This window comes from Bidens hawaiensis, unplaced genomic scaffold, assembly GCF_021521415.1.
Source record: "Bidens hawaiensis isolate Kalapana, Puna unplaced genomic scaffold, B.hawaiensis_p1.1 tig00024801_1, whole genome shotgun sequence".
In the NCBI taxonomy this organism is placed as follows: Eukaryota; Viridiplantae; Streptophyta; class Magnoliopsida; order Asterales; family Asteraceae; genus Bidens; species Bidens hawaiensis.
In genome coordinates this window covers 90039-111604 of record NW_027493917.1, presented here as the reverse complement: position 1 = coordinate 111604, position 21566 = coordinate 90039, and the positions used below count along the sequence as shown (strand labels likewise).

Sequence of the window (21566 nt, the reverse complement as noted above, 5' to 3'; positions counted from 1 at the left end):
ATATATACACACACATACATACATACACACCAGAGTGGAGGAATAACCAAGAAAATGTAAAGTTTTCATTTTTATAATTTAATTCAATTCAATTATTATATTAAAATACAATACCAACAATACCTTACCTTTGGTGAAGAACAACCACCCACATCCTCCTCTGTTCTTAATTCATTATTATTATTATTAGATCTCTTTCTTTAAATTAAATCAAGCTTGTTTAATATCAATGGTGAGATATGCTTAAAGACACCCAATTTCTTGTTTTGTTTTAATTTTAATCAATTTATTTCTGTGATCTGTTTCAATTGTGGGATTTTTAGGAATCTGAAATCTACTTGGGATTGATGTTTGATTGATGGATCCGATTATCTTGATTTTACTTATTCAATACTCGGATATTAATAATAATATTAAGTAAACCCAACACTCTTTAGTACTCGGTTTTGTCCGGATAAGGTAAACAATTGCTCGAATTCGATCTTTTCGTATCCGCATTTCGATTTACTGAATCAGGATTTGTGTGAATTCTGTGTGTTTTTTTGATGAATTTGATATTGAATTGGTGTAGCTGAATTGGGTTTGCGAGGAAATTAATCGAATTTGATGGCAATTCAACATGGGATTGTGGAAAAGATGGAACCGGAATTCGGTAAACTGTTTATTGGTGGGATTTCTTGGGATACTGATGAGGGGAGATTGAAGGAGTATTTTGGTAGTTATGGTGAAGTGATTGAAGCTGTAATTATGAGAGATCGGATCACCGGCCGGGCTCGTGGGTTCGGGTTTGTGGTGTTTGCTGATTCGGCTGTTGCTGAGAGAGTTGTATTGGAGAAGCATATGATTGATGGTAGAACAATAAGTTTGTTTGAAGTTATAATTTTTAATCCTAATCTACATTTTCGGTGTTTGGATATGCGTCTAATCTTTTAGTTAGTGTTTGGCGTTGTGTTTTGAAAGTGATTATCCGATTATTATTGTGTTTTTGAGTTGTTTATACTTTATACATTGTGGCCTGTTTTATTACAGCTGATTATGTGATTCTGATTAATCCATATAATGCCAAACACCCTCTTAGGTTAGGCTGGCATTGCGTTATGAAAGTGATTATCTGATTGCTATAGTGTTTTCAAGTTGTTTATACTTTGTAGCCCGTTTTATTACAGTTGATTATGTGATTCTGATTAATCCATACCACATTAGTGTTTTCGTAACACAGTGCCATTCACCATCTTAGACACTAAAAGCGTGTATCCAAATACCCTCTTAGGTTGGCATTGCATTATGAAAGAGAGTATCGGATTATTATTATTATTGTGTTTCAAGTTTTATGTACTTTGTAGCCTGTTTTGTTACAGCTGATTATGTAATTCTGATTAATCATATTACATTAGCGTTTTTAACTTTTATAACACAGTGCTAAACACCCTCTTAGGCACTAAAAGCGCGTATCCAAACACCCTCTTAGGTTGGCATTGCGTTATGAGAGAGAGTTTCTGATTATTATTGTGTTTTCAAGTTGTTTGTACCTTGTAGCCCGTTTTGTTAGCTGATTATCCGATTCTGATTACTTCATATAGCATAATCGGTTTCAAAACACAATGCCAAACACCCTCTTAGGCACTAAAATCGTGTGCATATCCAAACACCGTCTTAGGCTCTAAAAGCGTGTTTCCAAACATTCCCACTATATAATATAATATCAACAAAACTTTCAGGTGGAAGCAAAGAAAGCTGTTCCAAGGGAAGACCACCACGGGCTAAACCGAACCAATAACAACATTAACGGATCACCAGGGCCTGCGGGCCGCACGAAGAAGATATTTGTTGGTGGTTTAGCATCTACAGTCACCGAGAGTGATTTCAAGAAATATTTTGATCAATTCGGTGGTATAACCGACGTAGTTGTGATGTATGATCACAACACTCAAAGGCCAAGAGGTTTTGGATTCATCACATTTGATTCAGAAGCCGCAGTTGATCGGGTATTAATCAAGACGTTTCATGAACTGAATGGTAAAATGGTTGAGGTCAAACGGGCCGTCCCAAAAGAGTTGTCACCCGGACCGATCTGAAGCCCGTTGGTTGGCTTTAACTATGGGCTAACCCGGCCCAACACGTTCATCACTAGTACTTACCCTCAAGGTTTCAATATGGGCCCAATCGGAGGATATGGCGGTCGGGCTGATAGTCGGTTCAGCCCGATTGGTGGAGGGCGATCCGGTTTCTCTCCGTTCGGGTCGCCTGGTTATGGGATGGGCATGAATCTTGAGCCCGCTTTGAGCCCAAGTGCGTTTGGAACCGCGTCTAATAATATCCGGTACGGGCGAGTTGTGGGCCCCTATTTTGGTGGGAATTCGAATAGGTACGTTACCCCTATCGGATATAATCAAAGTAATGTCAGAAACGAGTCGTTTATCGGGTCATCCAACCGAAACGTGTGGGGGAACGGTGGGCTCACTATCCCAAACGGGTCGGGTGCGTATATGGGTTCGGGAAGTGGTGGGTTTGGAGTATTTGGAAACGGGCCAAATTGGGGTTCGTCTCCTATATCTACTCAAGGTGGAGTGACCTCTACGGGGTATAATGGCGGAGGTATTGGGCCGATAGGTGGCCCAGAAAACAACTATGGGCTCACACTTGGAAGAAATGGGCCTAGTGTAGGTCATGAAGGGGTTTATGGTAATTTGTACCGTGGGGGTTCAACTTATGGTGACCCGACTTGGCAGTCTTCGCCTAATGATCTTGACGTGCCTGGTCCAGGCTCATTTGGTTATGGGCTTGACGGTCCAGAAGATGTTGGAAACTATAGCATTGCAAATAGACAAACTAATAGAGGTATGTTAAATGTTTTCTAATTTTATTATTACTTTCAAGAATGTTTTCGCGATTTTCTTACAAAGTTATGATGTTTACGTGTTTTTTGGTGATAATATCAGGGATTGCTGCATAGGGGTTTTCAAGATTTGGATACAAGAAGGTAACTTTAGGAGGAACTGTTATTTTGGTAGATAACCAACCCTCTTTTAGTATAGTGCAGCACACTGAATCTTGGAAGAAAAGAAATATTACAAGATTTGATGGCAAGTTTTGATCTTTAATTGACCTTCGGTTTCCACTTTTGATGTGGTGTTGTGCATCTTTTGAATGAGGGTGAGTAGCGTAGATCAAATAATCGCGGTTTCTCATTTGGTGTCTTCATGTCGGTTCTGTTTTATTCTTTATTGTTGAGTTGTTGTAACGTCTGGTGAAGTTGCCAGTACTTGATGTTCGTTTTTGTTTGATTTATAAAGTGTGAATGATTAGTTATTCGAGTTAATAAGTTTACACTATGTTAGATTTCTTGTCTAATTATTTTGATTTTTATATGTTCGGTTTTAACCACTTTATTTGTACTCACAATTCATACAATAATATTATTAGAATTATTATCTCTATAAATAAAACTATTACTCGTTTGGCAATCAACAAACTCTCCCCATACTAGTTTTTCTTTTAGTTTTTTAGGTAGGCGGTGAAATGAGATGTGTTGTCGGCCCCTATCGATACGTAAAGCATAACAATTGTCCCTGACCCGAGAATAATCCAGATAACAAATCATATTTGTTCTTAGCTTTTAAGGATGCAATGTAACATAACATACCATTTTCACCTAACATGCAAAAGGGTATGCAACTGAGTCTCAAAAACCAACTTATGGATTATAGGTCAAAATAATGTTAAGAAATGACAGAGCAATGTCTTTGGTTATATAGAAAGCATTCTAAGCTTCAAGCACCGCGGGGATAGCTCAGTTGGGAGAGCGTCAGACTGAAGATCTGAAGGTCAACTGTTCAATCAACGTTCACGGCAAATCGTTATATATTTTGCAAGTTTAATTTTTTAACCTCTATTTCTTTCAGAAACTCTCACAAGTCACAACCTTTCTTTGTTTCTTTCATATCCAAGATTTAAGTACTTTTATAATTTCATAACTTACTTTGATTTGTGTATTTGTAAAACGAATCACTTATCTTTTTAGTTTTAATGACTAGGCTCGACATTAATCAAACACATTTAATATGATTTGAACCCGAGCATGGTTATTATCTTTTTATTTTCATTTCCTAAGCTAAACTGTTAGGATAACTATATATTGATACAGATTAAATAATATTTTGGAGCCTACCTATATATGTCATACGTGTGCTTATCGAATTTCTTATTTAACGTTTGCATCTTTTAGCTTTTATTATTTTATCTCCAAGTTTCTAGCCATGTTGGCTCTGGTTTCACATTAAACATCTCCGTCAGAGAGGTGCTAGCGTTTGTGAACACATTCGTTTAGAGACATGGATGTCGCTTTTGATCCAAAGTTTGGACTAACTTTTAAACCTCAAGTGATTTATGATCCATATTCCATCCTATATTATAATTGAATCATTTTTGAAAAAAAAAAGTTATAATACTATGATTTCTGTTTGAAAAAAAAATCATTTAATCAGAGTGGTTTTTAATTCAACCTCTGATCAAACCAACAAAGTGGCTTTAGATCAAGTGCATCTCTAGAAATAACGCTTCGATACCAAAATTAAGAAGCCCCTGGATTGAACCTAGTTTACAGGTCTCTAATCCAAGTTTTTGACCCAAAGCCTATCGATCGCTTATGAACAGAAGCTCCTTTTGAAGATACACCTTCCAAATTATAATAGCGGGTTGCAAATTACATCAAAAAAGTGTCACATTGTGTCCATCGCCACGCCACAAGCACATGCGAGTTGGGGTGCTTCACTCCCTTCGGCACCCCACTTGTTTAGATTATTTTTTAAACAAAAAAATTCTTTGTAGTGTGTGGGAAACTTAAGACCTTTAGATGTTTAAGAGACTTTGCTTCTGCCACTAGATCACCAACCACACTTAAATAACACTCAAGGGTGAGCCTGGAAGTAAAAAATAAGCTTGCTTCCATGTGACTCTGAAGACATGGGTTTTAGCCGTGAAAACAATCTCTTACAGAAATATCAAATATGTGTACATAAAGCCTAAGTTGGGCTGACACCGGCATACCCATGCATGCGAGAGCCTCGTGCATCATCTTTGTCACTTATAAACCACTTCAGGATTTCCCCCATCCTATTTTCTTCCCATTTTCACAATTATCACAACACACACAATTCTGAGAATCAATATCTCATTTATTTTAGCTTTATTTTGAACATGATTTTAGCCGTCATGAAGCTCTTACATAGTAGAACACAAACTGGTGAATAATAATTATTTGATTAAAAATATATATAATTATTTCAGTTCAATGTTAATTAAAAAACACATTTTCACTTTATGGAAAAGCTCTTTAACCTTTTCCAAATAAATTTTAAAACCATGTAAACCCATGTTATGGAGTGTGTTGAAAAAGAACTTTCAAAATAAAATTAAACCGACAAAAAGATTTCCTTTGAAATATTCAAATGTTTAGTAAAATGAAAAGCAAAGAAAAGAAAAGAAGAGAAGAGCCGACATTTTACTAAATCATTCTACAGTTAACATTAGTCAAACGTTAAGTTATACTTTAAATAGTAAAATAATAATAATAATAATAATAATAATCAAGTGAGAAAATGGAATAGGTTTTAAAACCGACAAATGTGACAACTCAAGTAGCATCACTAAATCTACCACTTTTGTTAAAAGGTAAAAGTGTAAAACAGTAGTGACGCTACACAAAATTTACGCTCAGCCGTGGGACAATGTTACAACTAACAAACAAGCGTGCGTGAACAAACCAAATCCTTCCGTCAATCACTAGAAATCATGCCATCAATCACCAAAGAAAAAATAATGTTTTTTTTTCCTTCCTATTTTTATCCATTTTATATAAATTATAAAATAACCGAATAACAAACATGGTTCGAAAAGAGTCTCGTTAAATAATAGCTTATTCAACACGTGATAATAACTAAGTGAAGAAACACTAATCGACCCCGGGCAGATTACGGATAACCTGGGGGTTAAATAGATGTTTCCCACGAGGGGTTAGATCCGGCAAAGATGGTTCTTCTGATAATCTGCAAAACAGACACCGTGAGCTCGTCACTGAGAAGGGGGGGTACCTCCTTGTGACCACCCTTCGGCGTGAGAATCAGACTAGATTGCTCTTGAATATAAGTGTATATTAAGAGATTGCTAGAGCAGATATCAGGTATATGATATAAGATGAGATGATCATACCATTTGGGGTATTTATAGCCGAATGTAGGTTTCCAAGAAGGTATAGCCGGCTGAATAGTATTCCTGTTCTACCAACTGTAGCCTACGCACGTGCCATGCTGGTAGTTGGTGGGTAGGCAGCGGCTGACAGTGACCAGGCCTGCTGTGTACTATTCCTTTTCCACCAACTGCAGGCTATGCACGTGGTATGACAGGAGTTGGTGAGTAGGCAGCGGCTAATAGTGACATACAATACAAGAGCATGCTGCTCGCCATACTGTTGTCAATGAGCTGTCGTATCTCTGGTCAGATCTTTTGTCCATACCTCGTCAGGTACAGTACAAAAGATCCTCCAGTATCGTACGGACTGGCTCATTTGGGCGGGAGTATTCCCCCTCCCGCCTTTGTGCGGGATTGTTCCCGGCTTTGCTCATTCCTTCTTCAGGTGACATTACTGAATTATTTTGAGAGCTAAGTGCCTTGTGCATGTAGCCTTGCTGCGCGGGTGGCCTTCCCTGATGGCTTGTATCCGCAGCTGCGGGAACAGGCGGAGTACTTCACCATTGGGAGGCATTTCCTGCGGGAACAGCTTGCGTACTACGCGTAAGGACGTCACGTCTCTGAGCATGGTGGGTCCTGACGGATCCAGTTGGTTTCTGCGCAGACGTCTCTCTTCAAGGTGAGTCCTGCGGGTCCAACTGGGCTCTACTGGGACTTTCAAGGTATTCCTGGCTTCAATTCCCTGCGGGTGCTAAGTATGTGAAAGGTTTTGCCTTGACACTGTACTCGCACCCGTCTTATGGTTACTTGGTTGCCTAGGTATTCTTGGCTTCAATTCCCTGCAGGTGCTAAGTATGTGAAGGGTTTTGCTTTAACACTGTACTCGCACCTGTCTTATAGTTTCTTGGTTGCCAAGGTAAGGGGTATTTTCCCGCTTACTTTTGAATCTTTTTGAAATTTTGAAATTCGAAGAGTTGGTGAAATGATAAGAACAGTCGAAACTGTTGAAACGTCGTCCGACGGTTTCTTCTGACTGTGTCAGGACGTGCAGGAAGTTATGGTGACGTGACAGTACATGGTCATTCCAGACGCTTTTTCAGGCGCGTGGGCGCGATTTTTCTGGCGCGTGGCCGCGAAATTAATGGCACGCGTCCTTTCAACAGCTGTTGCCAGCTTGCACTTTGCCACGTGTCATAGTTTCATTGCACCTGCGATTTCTCTCTCTTCCGCATTAAATTCATCGCATTAATTGCGATGAGTATATAAAGGGGGAGAGGGTCCTTTGTAATTCACACTTTCACTCTTCTCTTCTTGTAAACGATTTCCGGCGAATACTTTCTGCCAAGCATTCTCCTGAAATCACTCTTCTTTACCTCCAAACCATGTCTTCTACTCACGATTTTGAAGCTGCTGCCGAAGAATCTGACGTGCACGTCGAGATCCCGACGTCTACGTCTGATAAAGACGATAAGAGCACTGCTGGCGAATGCCAGTGTGCTCTTCCGGCCGACCTCTATCGGTACGTCGTCCGGAAGTTCATGCTCGAGCCGTTCGAGCCTGAGTTTCCGGAGCCACACCAGACGGTGTACGATGCCCCCAAGGGCAAGATAGGGGTGTACGCTGCATTCTTCGTTTATGGGAATCTCAGGTTCCCATTGACGAAGTTTGTATACCGTGTCTTGGAGAGGCACGGTGTGCATCTGACGGAGGTACACCCGATGGCGATCGCCAAGATCCGCCACTTTGAGTGGGTGTGCCTCATTCTGGGCGTGGAGCCCCATGTTGACCGCCTGATGACCTTCTATTCTTGGAGGTGCATCCAGGGGTGGTATACCTTGGTCAATCGGATCAAGGGGTTGAAGATCTGCGCAACCGAGCGTAGTCTTCGTTCGTGGAAGCGGGAGTTCTTTTATATCTCCGCTCGCGTCGTCCCGATAGCGATGACGTTTAAGAATGGGAGAGCACTCCCCGCCCTTCACGCCCCAAACTACCAGGAGGCGGAATGGTTCGCCAAGATCTCCCGGATCCAGACTCCGGTGTACCGCTTTGCGGAGTCTGGGATGGTGATGCTTGGGATGAGCTGGGTGTGGAAGGAGGCGTCCCAGATTCCCATCGTCCTCGAATACGGTTTGAACTCTGTCCCTTACGGTATGCTCTGTCTTCTTTGTTGATATAGGTTTTTCTTCTAACTGTTTCTTTTTTATTTCAGAGGGGAACAACTTGCAGTCTCTCCTGCAGCCGCGGGAGAGTGATGGTCCCGCTCGGATGGGTACTCGTGCTCTAGATGAGAACGAGTTGCCCATCCTTGAACAGACGGCGGATCGGTTCGTGGAGGTCTACCCGCCAGGCCACGAGATCCTGAGCGCCAGGCGGCCAGGTAAGGAGTTATTCAACCCTCGACCTCTCAATGCTGAAACCTCTGCTGGAATTCCTCTAATCTTGTCTTCTGATGAGGAATCCGCAGATGGTCCTCCGTTGGTGCGGAAAAAGAAGGCTGCCGGCGGGAAGGGGAAGGCGAAGGTTGCCTCCACTGCCGATCCGGTGCATCGGTCTGATTCAGAGACCGAAAGCGAGGAGGTGGCGGGGAACCCTGGTGGTGATAAGACCACTGCTCCGGAGGCTGAGACGACCGTCACCTCCGAGCAGCCCAGGACAACGACGGTGAGCGGCGTGAAGAGGCCGACTCCATCGGGTTCATCCCCGCCTGTTCGCACTTTTAGGCTCAAGAAAACCCGTAAGTACAAACTTCCTTTACTTGTTAACTTCATATCTTTCCGCCATTATACTTGTATCTTCTTTGTGCAGGCGTGGATGCTACCGCATTCCAGGGTGGAGCGGGGAGGAGCACCTCCGGACCCATGACGGTAGGCTTGGTCAACCGACCTGAGGCGATGACCCAGGCGGCTGCGCCTGCTTCAGTTGTTGGTTCAGTTGCTCACCCAGTTGAGCCAACTGTTCCAACTGTGATGACATTTCCGCCGGCTGTCAGTGCCATATTTACTGAATTTCACTGAGCCGGCGGTGACTATTTCTGCGGGTACTTCCGCAGCGGCGACCACGGTTGTGAGTCACCTCCGGTGAGTTCACCTCCGTTGGTTTCTACCGCGGCGGCCTCCATGCCTCCTCCGACGTCGGCAGCTACGGCCGATCCTTCAGGTATGCTTGGGGCTTCTCGCCAACCTCTGCCTCCTTCCCATCTGCCTGACCTCTTGGATTGATTTCCCTTGGGTTCAGGTGATGGGTTTGGCGGCTATCGGCCTGTTGTCGACCCTACAGGTGCATAGGGTTCTTTTGGCCTTTTTTTTTATATATATATATCATCTTTTCCTAACTGCTTTTTGTTTTTTACAGTGTCGGATTCCAATGAAGTGTATGTTCCACGATGGAACATCCGCCGAGGAACAACCCTTCGCACGCCTGTGGAATGCGTGGAGTGGGCTCGTCACGCAGCTCCCAGTGGTGCGTTGGGGGAAGCAATGGCTAGCTACCAGGAGGGTAGGCTAACCAACGAGCTTCGGATTCTCCTGGCCCAAATGCAGCCGCGCGTCGAGCTGCTCTGCGTGAAAACGACAAGTTAAAAGCAGCTCGTATTCAAGAAGTAGCTCAGGCGCGGGCTGTCCGGAAGGAGAACAAGAGGCTTACCGCAGTGGCTGCGGAAAAGGAGAAGGCCTTCAAGGCCCTCGAGGTTGAAGTTCAGGCCCGGCTCGAGGCCCGTTCCAAGGCTGCCCAAGCTGTTAGCGAACAGCTTCGGCTGGCTAAGGAAACTGCACGGAACGCAACTGAGAGGGCCACCAAGGCTGAAGCTGTTGCTGAGCCTCTACGCCTCGAGAATGAGGAACTTAAAGCCAAACTAGAGGCGCTCCAACAGGCTCATGATGCCTTGGCGATGGAAGACGCTAAGAAGCTCCAAGAGATCTTGGACTAGAGGGGGGTGCTTGACCACACTGAGCGGAAGCTAAAAGGCGTTGAAGAGGCTGCGGCTAAAGAAGTGTTGCTTGCCAACCTCAACAAAAGTGAAGCCGAACGCGCCCGTAACCAAGCTCAAGCTGCCCTCCAGGAAGCTCTGGTTACCAAGGAATGGCTTCTTCGAGAAGCGTTGTCGCAGGTAAGCTTAGCTTCATAATGTCTTCACGCTTTTCTTTGTAAATAGAAAAGGTTTTGATACTTGTATTTTTTCTTGTAGGTTGTGCATCGAGTCTTCACGGACACATCATACGACGATGCCATGAGCGCAGCCCTCAACGCTTCTCACGAGGATGGGGAAAAGGCCGGCTTCCTGCTTGGTCTAGGGTTCGTTGAGAAAGGCATCCCGCCTTCCAACTTCCCTTTATATGATGTTGATACTGAAGCTGTATATGACCAAGCAGTGAATCAGTATGCCGCCTTCCCGCATCCGGTGGTGGAGAAGGTGAACGAAGTTGCTGCTGCTGATGATGGGCTAGCCATTCTAAAGACCTTCCTTGAACCGCCACAGCCAACTGATGGTGCGGGTACAAGTGGGTTTGGAGGGAGTGGTCCTGAAGCTTGAACCTTAAGATCCCTTCCCACTGTTAGGATAGGTTTAGCTTGTATAGATTTATATTCTTGTAGGCGGGTAGTTACCCGGCCATTCTTGTAATGAATTATTATGAAATATAAATCTTTGTGCGGGTAAGACCGCTACTTTCACTGGATGACTTGCTTTATAAACGTTATATGACTTGCTCATGCATACTTTAGTTTAAATTAGCAATTTTTCAAGTGTTTAGAATAAGTAACCTTTGAACGTGGTAGATAATAGGTTGAAGTTTTGCTTCCTCCTTCGTGATTGTGCGGGTAGGACCGTCACTTGCACTTAGTAGGATGGCTAAACTTTACCTATATCTGACCTGCGTGGAGGTTTTCCTCATCTTTTTGTTAGAAATTTTCTAAGTGTTTAGAATAAGTTAACCTTTGAACGTGGTAGATAATAGGTTGAAGTTTTGCTTCCCCCTTCGTGATTGTGCGGGTAAAACCGTCACTTGCACTTGGTAGGATGGCTAAACTTCACCTATATCTGACCTGCGTGGAGGTTTTCCTCATCCTTCTGTTAGAAATTTTCTAAGTATTTTGAATAGGGTAACCGTTCGACGCGTGGTTGTCAATAGGTTAGTTCGGTTTCTTCTATCATGATTTGTGCGGTTAAGACCGACACTTTCATTTAGTGGGATCACCAAACTTTACCTATGACTGACCTGCGTGAAGGCTTGCCGTTTTTTGTGTTTATGCGGGTTTTGCCGCCTTCCACAAGCAACGATTTCTTTACACTTATTTATGCGGTGAAAACCGTCATCAGTGTTTTGAATAAATTAACCGTTCGACGCGCGGTTGTCAATAGGTTAGTTCGGTTTCCTCCATCATGATTTGTGCGGTTAGGACCGGCACTTTCATTTAGTGGGATGACCCAACTTTACCTATGACTGACCTGCGTGAAGGTTTGCCGTTTTTTGTGTTTATGCGGGTTTTGCCGCCTTCCACAAGCAACGACTTCCCCACTTATGTATGCGGTGAAGACCGGCATATCAGTGTGGAAAGTTCATAAGTATAAATGTAAGATCATCAGCATCAATGTTCTAAGGAGAATCATTTCCATTAGAAGTGGCTCTGGGCCTTTTCTTTACAAATTTGGAATTGATCTACATGCAAACTGTGTAATTGAGCTCCCTTCCATGTTGTTGGGATGGGAGTGCCATCTAGCCGATATGCACCTGGTTCGGTATCTCGTTGTTTACGCAGTATGTAATCTCCAACATTGAAGCTGCAATTTTATTCGTGTTTTCCCCAACTGGGGTTCTACACGCATCAACCTGCTCAGCGTTCGTTACGCCACGAGGTGCGCGAGCGTCCCATCTCTGACAAATGCTTCGACGATGTCCTTTACGTCTGTGCATTCTTCAGTGTTGTGGCCTTTTGTCATGTGAAAGTCACAGTATTTGCTCCGATCAGCATTGTGACGATGTCGGATTATTGGAGCCTTTGGCCATGGGAGCTCCTCAGTGACGAATATCTCGGTGACGCTTTTGGTGAGTGGCGTCCATCTGGAGTTCTGGTTCGACTGTACGTTATCCATTCCACCTAACCGATGTTGCAAGCCGGATGAGGTGTCAAAGCTTACCCTTGACTGCCAAATGCCTAGCTTCCGCTTTTTGTTTAGTCGGGCGGTAAGGACGTTGTCTTCTCTTGTTTTCTGGGTGTAGAGGTTTATGCTCTGGGGGAGATCTCTACCCAGCTGCTTCTCCGTTTCCGCAAAGCGTTTAGCTGCTGTCATGATGGCATCTCATGTGGATCGCATGCCATCTTTACCCGTTAAGGTGCGGATGAGCTCTGGGTCGTTCGCGCCCTGGATAAAAGCAGCGCGAACAAGATCTTCGCTAATATTACCCAGACTTAGCTTCTTTGAGTTGAAGCGAGTGATGAAGTCTGGCAAAGATTCATCTTCCTCTCGAATGCATTTGAGGATTGTCCATTGCTCTTCGGTATACTTTCTTTGTTGGCTGAAGTGTTGGCTAAACTTCTGTTGGAAGTCTGCCCAATCGTAGATGTGGTTGACCGGTAGACGATCGAACCACGCTCTAGCTGGCCCAACAAGCGTCATTTGGAACATGTAACACCACGTAGGTTCCATCCAATTACTGACGGTTGCCCCCGCTATGAATCTGTTTAAATGATCGTCTGGATCAGATATACCATCGTAAGTGCCGATGTTGGACATCTGTTTGGCACTTTTCGGGGCGATTGCTTCCGCAATGTCCCTTGCAAATTTGGACGTTCCCGCATTTGCCGCAGTTGGTCTAAATGCTTTGGAGAAGTCACGTGGGTTTCCACCCGCGTTTTTTGGTTTGAAGGTTTCTCCAAAATGCCTTCCCGGTTGGGAGTCCGTTTCCTTACGCTTCCCTTTCGCCCTATGACGAGGGTTTGCGTCACTATCGGATTCCTCCGAATCATCGTCAAAGTACTCTACGAATTCATCAGCCTGTTGGAGTAAACGTAAGCGTTCATCCAACTCAGCTTGGAATTCTTTTTGACGTGCTTCCGCCCACGCTTTAACTTCATCGAGTGTTTGGCGGGGGAGCCTCGTTCGTTGTCTCTCTAACTGGGTATCGGTGAATCCCAGTGAGCGATTATTTACTGAACTTGCCCCAGCTTGGGTAACTGGGGTAGTGTTCGTAAAATTTACTGCACTTGCCCCGGCTTGGGTAACCGGGGTAGTGTTCGTAAAATTTACTGCACTTGCCCCGGCTTGGGTAACCGGGGTAGTGTTCGTAAAATTTACTGCACTTGCCCCGGCTTGGGTAACCGGGGTAGTGTTCGTAAAAACTGTGTAGTCGCCGGTATTCCCCCCAGTAGCTGGGGTTGTGGTTACCGGAGTTTCTTTAACCATCTTTCCAGAAGTTTTGAGAAAACTGAAAAAGATTAAGTTCTAGCTTTTATGCACGGATGGCGCCAATGAAGAAACACTAATCGACCCCGGGCAGATTACGGATAACCTGGGGGTTAAATAGATGTTTCCCACGAGGGGTTAGATCCGGCAAAGATGGTTCTTCTGATAACCTGCAAAACAGACACCGTGAGCTCGTCACTGAGAAGGGGGGGGGGGTACCTCCTTGTGACCACCCTCCGGCGTGAGAATCAGACTAGATTGCTCTTGAATATAAGTGTATATTAAGAGATTGCTAGAGCAGATATCAGGTATATGATATAAGATGAGATGATCATACCATTTGGGGTATTTATAGCCGAAGGTAGGTTTCCAAGAAGGTATAGCCGGCTGAATAGTATTCCTGTTCTACCAACTGTAGCCTACGCACGTGCCATGCTGGTAGTTGGTGGGTAGGCAGCGGCTGACAGTGACCAGGCCTGCTGTGTACTATTCCTTTTCTACCAACTGCAGGCTATGCACGTGGTATGACAGGAGTTGGTGAGTAGGCAGCGGCTAATAGTGATATACAGTACAAGAGCATGCTGCTCGCCATACTGTTGTCAATGAGCTGTCGTATCTCTGGTCAAATCTTTTGTCCATACCTCGTCAGGTACAGTACAAAAGATCCTCCAGTATCGTACGGACTGGCTCATTTGGGCGGGAGTATTCCCCCTCCCGCCTTTGTGCGGGATTGTTCCCGGCTTTGCTCATTCCTTCTTCAGGTGACATTACTGAATTATTTTGAGAGCTAAGTGCCTTGTGCGTGTAGCCTTGCTGCGCGGGTGGCCTTCCCTGATGGCTTGTATCCGCAGCTGCGGGAACAGGCGGAGTACTTCACCATTGGGAGGCATTTCCTGCGGGAACAGCTTGCGTACTGCGCGTAAGGACGTCACGTCTCTGAGCATGGTGGGTCCTGACAGATCCAGTTGGTTTCTGCGTAGACGTCTCTCTTCAAGGTGAGTCCTGCGGGTCCAACTGGGCTCTGCTGGGACCTACCTCTTCACTAAGTTTCTTAGATGCTCTAATAAATTCATTTAATATTTCTTTTGAATATCGAAACTTATTTAACTTTAATAAGGTATTCTAAACTTAATCTCGTATATTTTCTATAAAGTTTAAAATTTTGGAATTAAGCAAACTAAATGCAATATTAAGAATTTTGGATGAAAATCAATAATATTAACTGAGATTCATGTACATTTCATTATCACTTAATTAGAAAAGAAGGGAAAAAAAACTTATATTCATATAAAATAAAAGACAACATATGATTACTTCACTTCACCTTATAGTTTTGTCAATGTCGCTTTAATTACATTATTATTGAGAGCAGAAGCGACTTATCAACTTAATCAAAACAAACATTATTAAACGTATAATTATTTCATGCCCCTACCTTAAAGCAACACTTGTACTAAGCTTTAGATATTATAAGTTTTCCAACTTAACGTTTGTATGGTAAAAGAAATTTGTTAACATGTGCAACTCATCAATCCATATATCATAAGTCAATAACATTAATATATATTGCGGCGACTCTTGGACAAAAATGCACCCGGGGTAGGTTTGGTGTGTGTGTATGGGGTGGGTGGGGCAGGCCCATAAGATGCTAGAACCTGTTAATTATTAAACATTACATGGATGATAAATTAAATAATATTTGATAACTTCTAATTCAGTATGCTGATCAGGTTTCTTATAAGTTATAACCTTTTTACTTTCTATATCGGTTTACTTTACTCGGATAATAGAATCGACATCAAAATCGTTAAACACCGTGCCGGAGGGGTTAACGGGGCGTTATGGAGGTGGTAAGGGCTTAACGTTGGAAGGGTCAAAGAGGGTGGCGCTATGGGTGGTGGCCGACGTGAATGAACTTAGAAAATCAAAATTAAACGATGAAATAACCGAGTTAAGTTATGGATTAGTGATTTTATATATATCTCAAACTTTATAAACATAGATCCATCATAAATTACACATATTAAGTAGTAAAACAAAGTATACTTTTTATTCTAAACTCTAGTTGTTGTCACATGTGAATCCCAAAGAAGCTCTTCAAAAGAAAGCCCGACTTCCATAGAACACCCGACTCTGCGACCCGTTTGGTGTCTGGATCTTCTGACCCGACCCGGAATCTCCAGAATCCGTACCCTCTTTTTCCACATCCAATGGAAGCTTCATCTTTGCCAATGACTCAGTAAACTGTTGCATACTTTTCATATACAAATCCACAAAGTCCTGCTGCACCACCTTCTGGTCAAAATCAGTGTTTCCGGTCATAATCGGCAGCTTTATCAAGTTCCCGCTAACCGAGTCAACCTCCCGATCCCCGAGCTGGACGGGTTTTTCTTCCAAACAAGAATCGGATTCTTGATTCACACATTGCGATTCATTAGTCGACACACTTGTAGGCGGGGACTCGGGTTTCAGGGTCTCAACCGGTACTTCAATTTGGTCAACTTCATCAGCCTGGTCAACTTGATCATCGGTGTCGGATGATACTAAACTTTCCGAGCTCAACCCGAAATACTCGGTCACCATCATATGATTTTCCTTCACAATTTTAGGATCTGGGAACTCGATTTTGTCAAGTTCAGCTAATTCCAAATCCGTGGTGGCCATTCCGTTGGCAGCACGTGGTGGCGGTGGCGGCGGGATAGCCATTATGTCGGGGGAGGCTCCAGTGAACGAAAACGACAAGTCAACGAAACCGGAAGGCGAGTGAAAAAGATCAGTTGATGATAAAGTGAACTCCTTTTCCAACTTTCCATTTTTTATTATTATTTCAGAAAATGGGATTAAAACAAACCCTAACAACTGATCTTCAAGATAATTTCTCACTCTACTCAACATATATATCTCGCATTTAATCAAAGAATCCGTATTTGGGACAAGAACTTGAAGGGTTTCGTTAAAGATTGGATTTTGACCACCCCCGTTGACCGTTTGGGTGGTGACCGAGATATCGGGGTTGCTAGTGATGCAAATTTTGGCGTAAACGTCTTGTTTGTGGTATATGCATATGTTTTGAATGTCTCTAGCTTGATGAATGTGAACATCAAGAACACCAAGACACGCTTCAGGTTCGGGTTTCTTTATTGCGAAATTAGGAATTGTTGTGAAAAGATTGGGATTTTGTGTTTCGGTTGAGTGAAAAGATGAGGCCTTGAATGGTGACACAATAGATTGAGGGGATTCCATTAAAAAAGCCTGCCAAAGATATGAAGATTTTTTAACTAATTTTTACAAAATTAAACAAGAATCATAGATGATAAATAATTAAAGATCAAGAATAAGCAGAAATCTGAATCAATTCATAACCTTTTGCAACTAATTTTCACAAGAACCCTAGATAAATAATAAACTAACAATAAGCAGAAATTTGAGTCAATTCATAACCATGGGTAACTAATTTTCACAAATTCGGACAACAAGAACCTTAAAGATAATTTTTTTTTTTCAAATAATGGGTAACTAGTAAATGATCGATTTTGATTCAAACCCAGTTCAAATAGAGCAAAACCCACTTCAAATACTGAAAACTAAACTATATTTCACGGGAATTAAGAGCTTAAGCAAACATCAAACCTAATCAAGAACCCTAATCTTGATACCCAATTAATCAAGAATTGATCATAAACCCATGTCAATTCCAGTACTATAAACAAAACCCACAACCATAAACAACTGAATTCAAGTCAATTACCTGATTTAGCTCAAAGGATGACCGAGATGTAATATTATATCAAGAAATAGTGGTTTTTGAACCAAGAAAATTAATCAAGTTCTGGAAGGAGATGATGGGTTTGGTTTTGTGAAGAGTGTGAACGCTTTTGCATTCGTGTGTGTCCATTTTGGTGCCTACTTTATAATATTTTATATATAAACAAAATAGTGACTCCTTTGAATTTTATTATTATTATATTAAAATTAATATGTCGAGTGTCGACGGACATTCAAAGGTCGGCAACTCCCAAAAACTCTCACCAATACATTTGTTTGAAGTTCGTTTGTTTAAAGATGAATACAATTTTTGTTAGTTTGATTAAACGAATGAACATAGTGTGGATCTTGTTTTTTTTATGTATGTTTGTGAAGTTGAGGTTCATGGATGTTTGTCATTTAAATTTTACGTTTGTTTATGTTCGTTTATTCGTTCGTTCATGTATGTTGTTTAAATTAGCTAGTCTTTTTTAATTTGTCTAAGTGTTTATGCTCGTTACCAGGGCCGGCCCAGTAGGCCAACTGGGCTAAGCAAGGGCTTGAGGCCCCCTAAATTATAAGGCCCCCATTTAAATATATATATATATGTATGTATATATATATATATATATATCTTATGCAGCAAGCCAGGCCGATGTTAGGTCATGAAGAAACAGAAACGGCGTAACATCATGGAGAAACAGAAATTGCGCACGCTGATGAAATTATGGAGATTCACAAATCACAGTCGTTCAATCATGAATCAACCAACTATTCAACTAATCAAGGATGGAGGGATTGGACAACAAGTCAACAACAACACTACATTAAATCATAACGGTAATTTTTTTTGTTATTATCGCCAATTAATGGATCTAAATCTCTAATCAACTAGTATAAATTAACCCTTGATGACTGATTAATCCATCAGATGCCGATTAATCCATCAGAATCTGTTACTGTTCGAAATACCCATACAAGTATACAACATCGGTCATCTGTGAGCCTTTGACGACCGACGAAACAGACAAATAGCCCGTGGCGGCAACCGATTTCACGGTTTTCACCCTAACTCGCTTTCTGGCTTCTACAATCAGTTTGCAGTCGGCTCTGTTCTTTGTGCAATCACCAATCGGTTAGTTTTAAATTTTTAATTCAGCCTGATTATTGCCCTATTGTTTGTTTGCTTGTTTAGATTTTTAGTTGTTTTGACGGTTTACTGTTAACTGTTGAGGTTGGCTCTGTTCTTTGTGCAATCACCAATCGGTTAGTTTTAAATTTTTAATTCAGCCTGATTATTGCCCTATTGTTTGTTTGCTTGTTTAGATTTTTAGTTGTTTTGACGGTTTACTGTTGACTGTCGAGGTTAATTTTAGATTTCAGCCTATTGCCCTATTTGCCTACTTGACATTTGTGCTTAATTGTATATTTGTATTAGAATAGAATCTGCCTTAATCAATGTCACACCGACACCGAACATACGAATCCGGTTATGCAAAAAAACAAAAAAGACTTAAAAGAGAGGCTTTCGTTCAATCACAAAAAGGAGCTATTTTTAAATTTTTAACATCCCCAAACACTACAAACAATGAACATACAAATGACGATCATCCTATAGATAGTGACTTTATAAATGACGAACAACCTATAAGTAATGAACTTACAAATGACGAACAACCTACAAATAATGAACCTACAATTGATGAGTTAACAAGTGACGATGAACCTATAAATGATGATCAACTTCCAAATGAGAATCAAGCTAAAGAACCTCCAAATATTGTTGACCCAAGTCAATGGAATCATATCAATAGTAATTTAAGGGATCTAATGGTAGAAAAAGGCTCGGTAAAAATTTATGGTTACAAATTTCCAAAAGATGAATATTCAAGAAGCTTTAATACTTCTCTTTATATCCGAAAGTTACCGAATGGAGAAAAAATAGAAAGAAAATGGTTGGTTTATTCTATAGAACTAGATAGAGCATTTTGTTTTTGTTGTAAGTTATTCAATATGAATCAATGTATAAGTAAATTAGCATATGAAGGTAGTAATGATTGGAGAAATCTTAGTGCCAAATTAAAATAACATGAATTAAGTAGTGCGCATATTGTCAATATGAGAACATGGATGGAATTAGAGATAAGATTGACGAAAAATAAAGCAATTGATAAACAAACTCAAGATCAAATAAATAAAAATAAAGAACATTGGAGAAACGTGCTAATAAGAATACTCGCCGTTGCAAAGTATTTTGGTAAAAAGAATATAGCATTTCGTGGGAAGAATGAAAAATTTTATGAAGAAAATAATGGTAATTTTTTAGCTATTATCGAGATGATTGCGGAATTTGATCCAATAATGCAAGAACATATTCGACGCATAAAAGACAATGAAATTCATAATCATTACCTTGAACACAAAATGCAAAACGAATTGATTTGTTTGTTAGCAAATGAAATAAAAACTAAAATTATTAAAAAGGTTAAGGAAGCTAAATATTTTTCAATTATACTTGATTGCACTCCCGATGTAAGTCACAAAGAACAAATGTCCATTGTATTACGATGTGTAGATGTTTCATCAACTCCGATTCAAATTAATGAATATTTTATAGGATTTTTAATAGTAGATGATACAAGTGGTAAAGGCCTTTTTGATGCTATTATTAAAGAAATTAGTAATCTAGAGCTTGATGTAAATGATATTAGAGGACAAGGTTATGATAATGGATCGAATATGAAGGGAAAACATCAAGGCGTGCAAAAACGATTGTTAGACATTAACCCTAGAGCATTTTACACACCATGTGGTTGTCATAGTTTAAATTTAGTAATTTCTGATATGACTATCTCTTGTAACAATGCTGAGAATTTTTTTGGTGTATTACAACATGTTTATTGTTTGTACGCATCATCCACTAAAAGATGGAATATTTTACTAGATAATGTAAAACATTTAACTCTTAAACCATTATCACAAACACGTTGGGAAAGTCGATTAGAAAGTGTTAAAGCAATTAAGTTTCAAGCTTCGCAAATAAGAGAAGCATTATTGGATTTATATGAGGATAGTACTGATCTTAAAACTAAAGATGATGCTAAAAATTTAGCTACGGTACATTTTTAAAATTTTGAATTTTTATTAGCGATGGTTATTTGGTATGATATTCTGTTTGCTATTAATATAGTTAGTAAAAACTTACAAGCAAAAGATATGTGTATTGATGATGCTATAAAACAACTAAATGAACTTATTTGTTTTTTTAAAACTTATAGAGAGGAGGGATTTGAAAAGGCTATGACCGCAACTAAACAAATATGTCTAGATAGTGGTATTGAACCTGTTTTTCGTGAGAAACGTATTATTCGTAGAAATAAAAAGTTTGATCAAAATACTGATAATGAAACTTTAAAAACTCCTATCGAATGTTTTAGGACTGATTATTTCTTATACATAGTAGATCAAGCTATATCTTCACTCACTAGTAGATTTAATCAATTTATAGAGTTTGAAACCATTTTTTGGTTTTTTGTTTAGTATAGAAAAGTTAAAATCGTTCGATGAAGAAATTTAAAAAAAAAGTGTATTAATCTTGAGAATTTTTTAAACATGATGACAAGGTAGACATTGATGGTTTAGATTTATTTCAAGAACTAAAAATGTTAAGGGATATGATAGATATAGAATCTGACACACTTATAAACATATTAAATTATATTAAAAAGTTTGATTCTTTTTCGAATGCTTATATTGCTTATAAAATTGTGTTAACTATTCCTGTGACCGTTGCTTCTGCAAAACGTAGTTTTTCCAAATTAAAGTTGATAAAAACTTATTTAAGATCTACAATGTCACAAGAAAGATTAAATGGTTTAGCTCTTTTGTCGATTGAGAAGAACTTTTTAGGAGAAATTGATTATGATTATTTTATTAAAAAATTTGCATCTATTAAAGCTAGAAAAATAAATTTCATATAAATATTATTTTTTACCGACACAAATTAACTTAAAAAAAAAAAATTTAACTCTGCCGACTATAAACGTTTGGTTTATTATTGTTGGTCCCAAGCCCGGATAAAGGAAGAGGGTTTATACTTAAAAATTTGGAAAATAAAGGCCCTAACTTGATAGTTAACTTGAGGCCTCTAAAAACCTTGGGCCGCCACTGCTCGTTACAAGTTATGGTAGTTATTTTAACTTTTTAGACCAAGTGAAATAATGTTCACCTTACTCAG

The 21566-nt window shown here is 40.6% G+C and overlaps 1 protein-coding gene and 1 pseudogene across 2 annotated transcripts; one reads left to right on the top strand and one right to left on the bottom strand.

Annotated features, from left to right (window-relative positions):
• The first annotated feature begins 588 nt into the window (after positions 1–588).
• Positions 589–3316, top strand: LOC143569923 (heterogeneous nuclear ribonucleoprotein 1-like; annotated as a pseudogene). Its single transcript, XR_013141827.1, has 3 exons — positions 589–873; positions 1719–2838; positions 2940–3316. The product of XR_013141827.1 is annotated as a heterogeneous nuclear ribonucleoprotein 1-like (transcript).
• A 12239-nt stretch (positions 3317–15555) lies between these two features.
• On the bottom strand, positions 15556–16828 carry LOC143569919 (uncharacterized). Its single transcript, XM_077055711.1, has one exon. The coding sequence runs from the start codon at positions 16826–16828 to the stop codon at positions 15683–15685; it is 1146 nt and encodes a 381-aa protein (XP_076911826.1). The 3' UTR covers positions 15556–15682.
• Positions 16829–21566: the final 4738 nt, after the last annotated feature.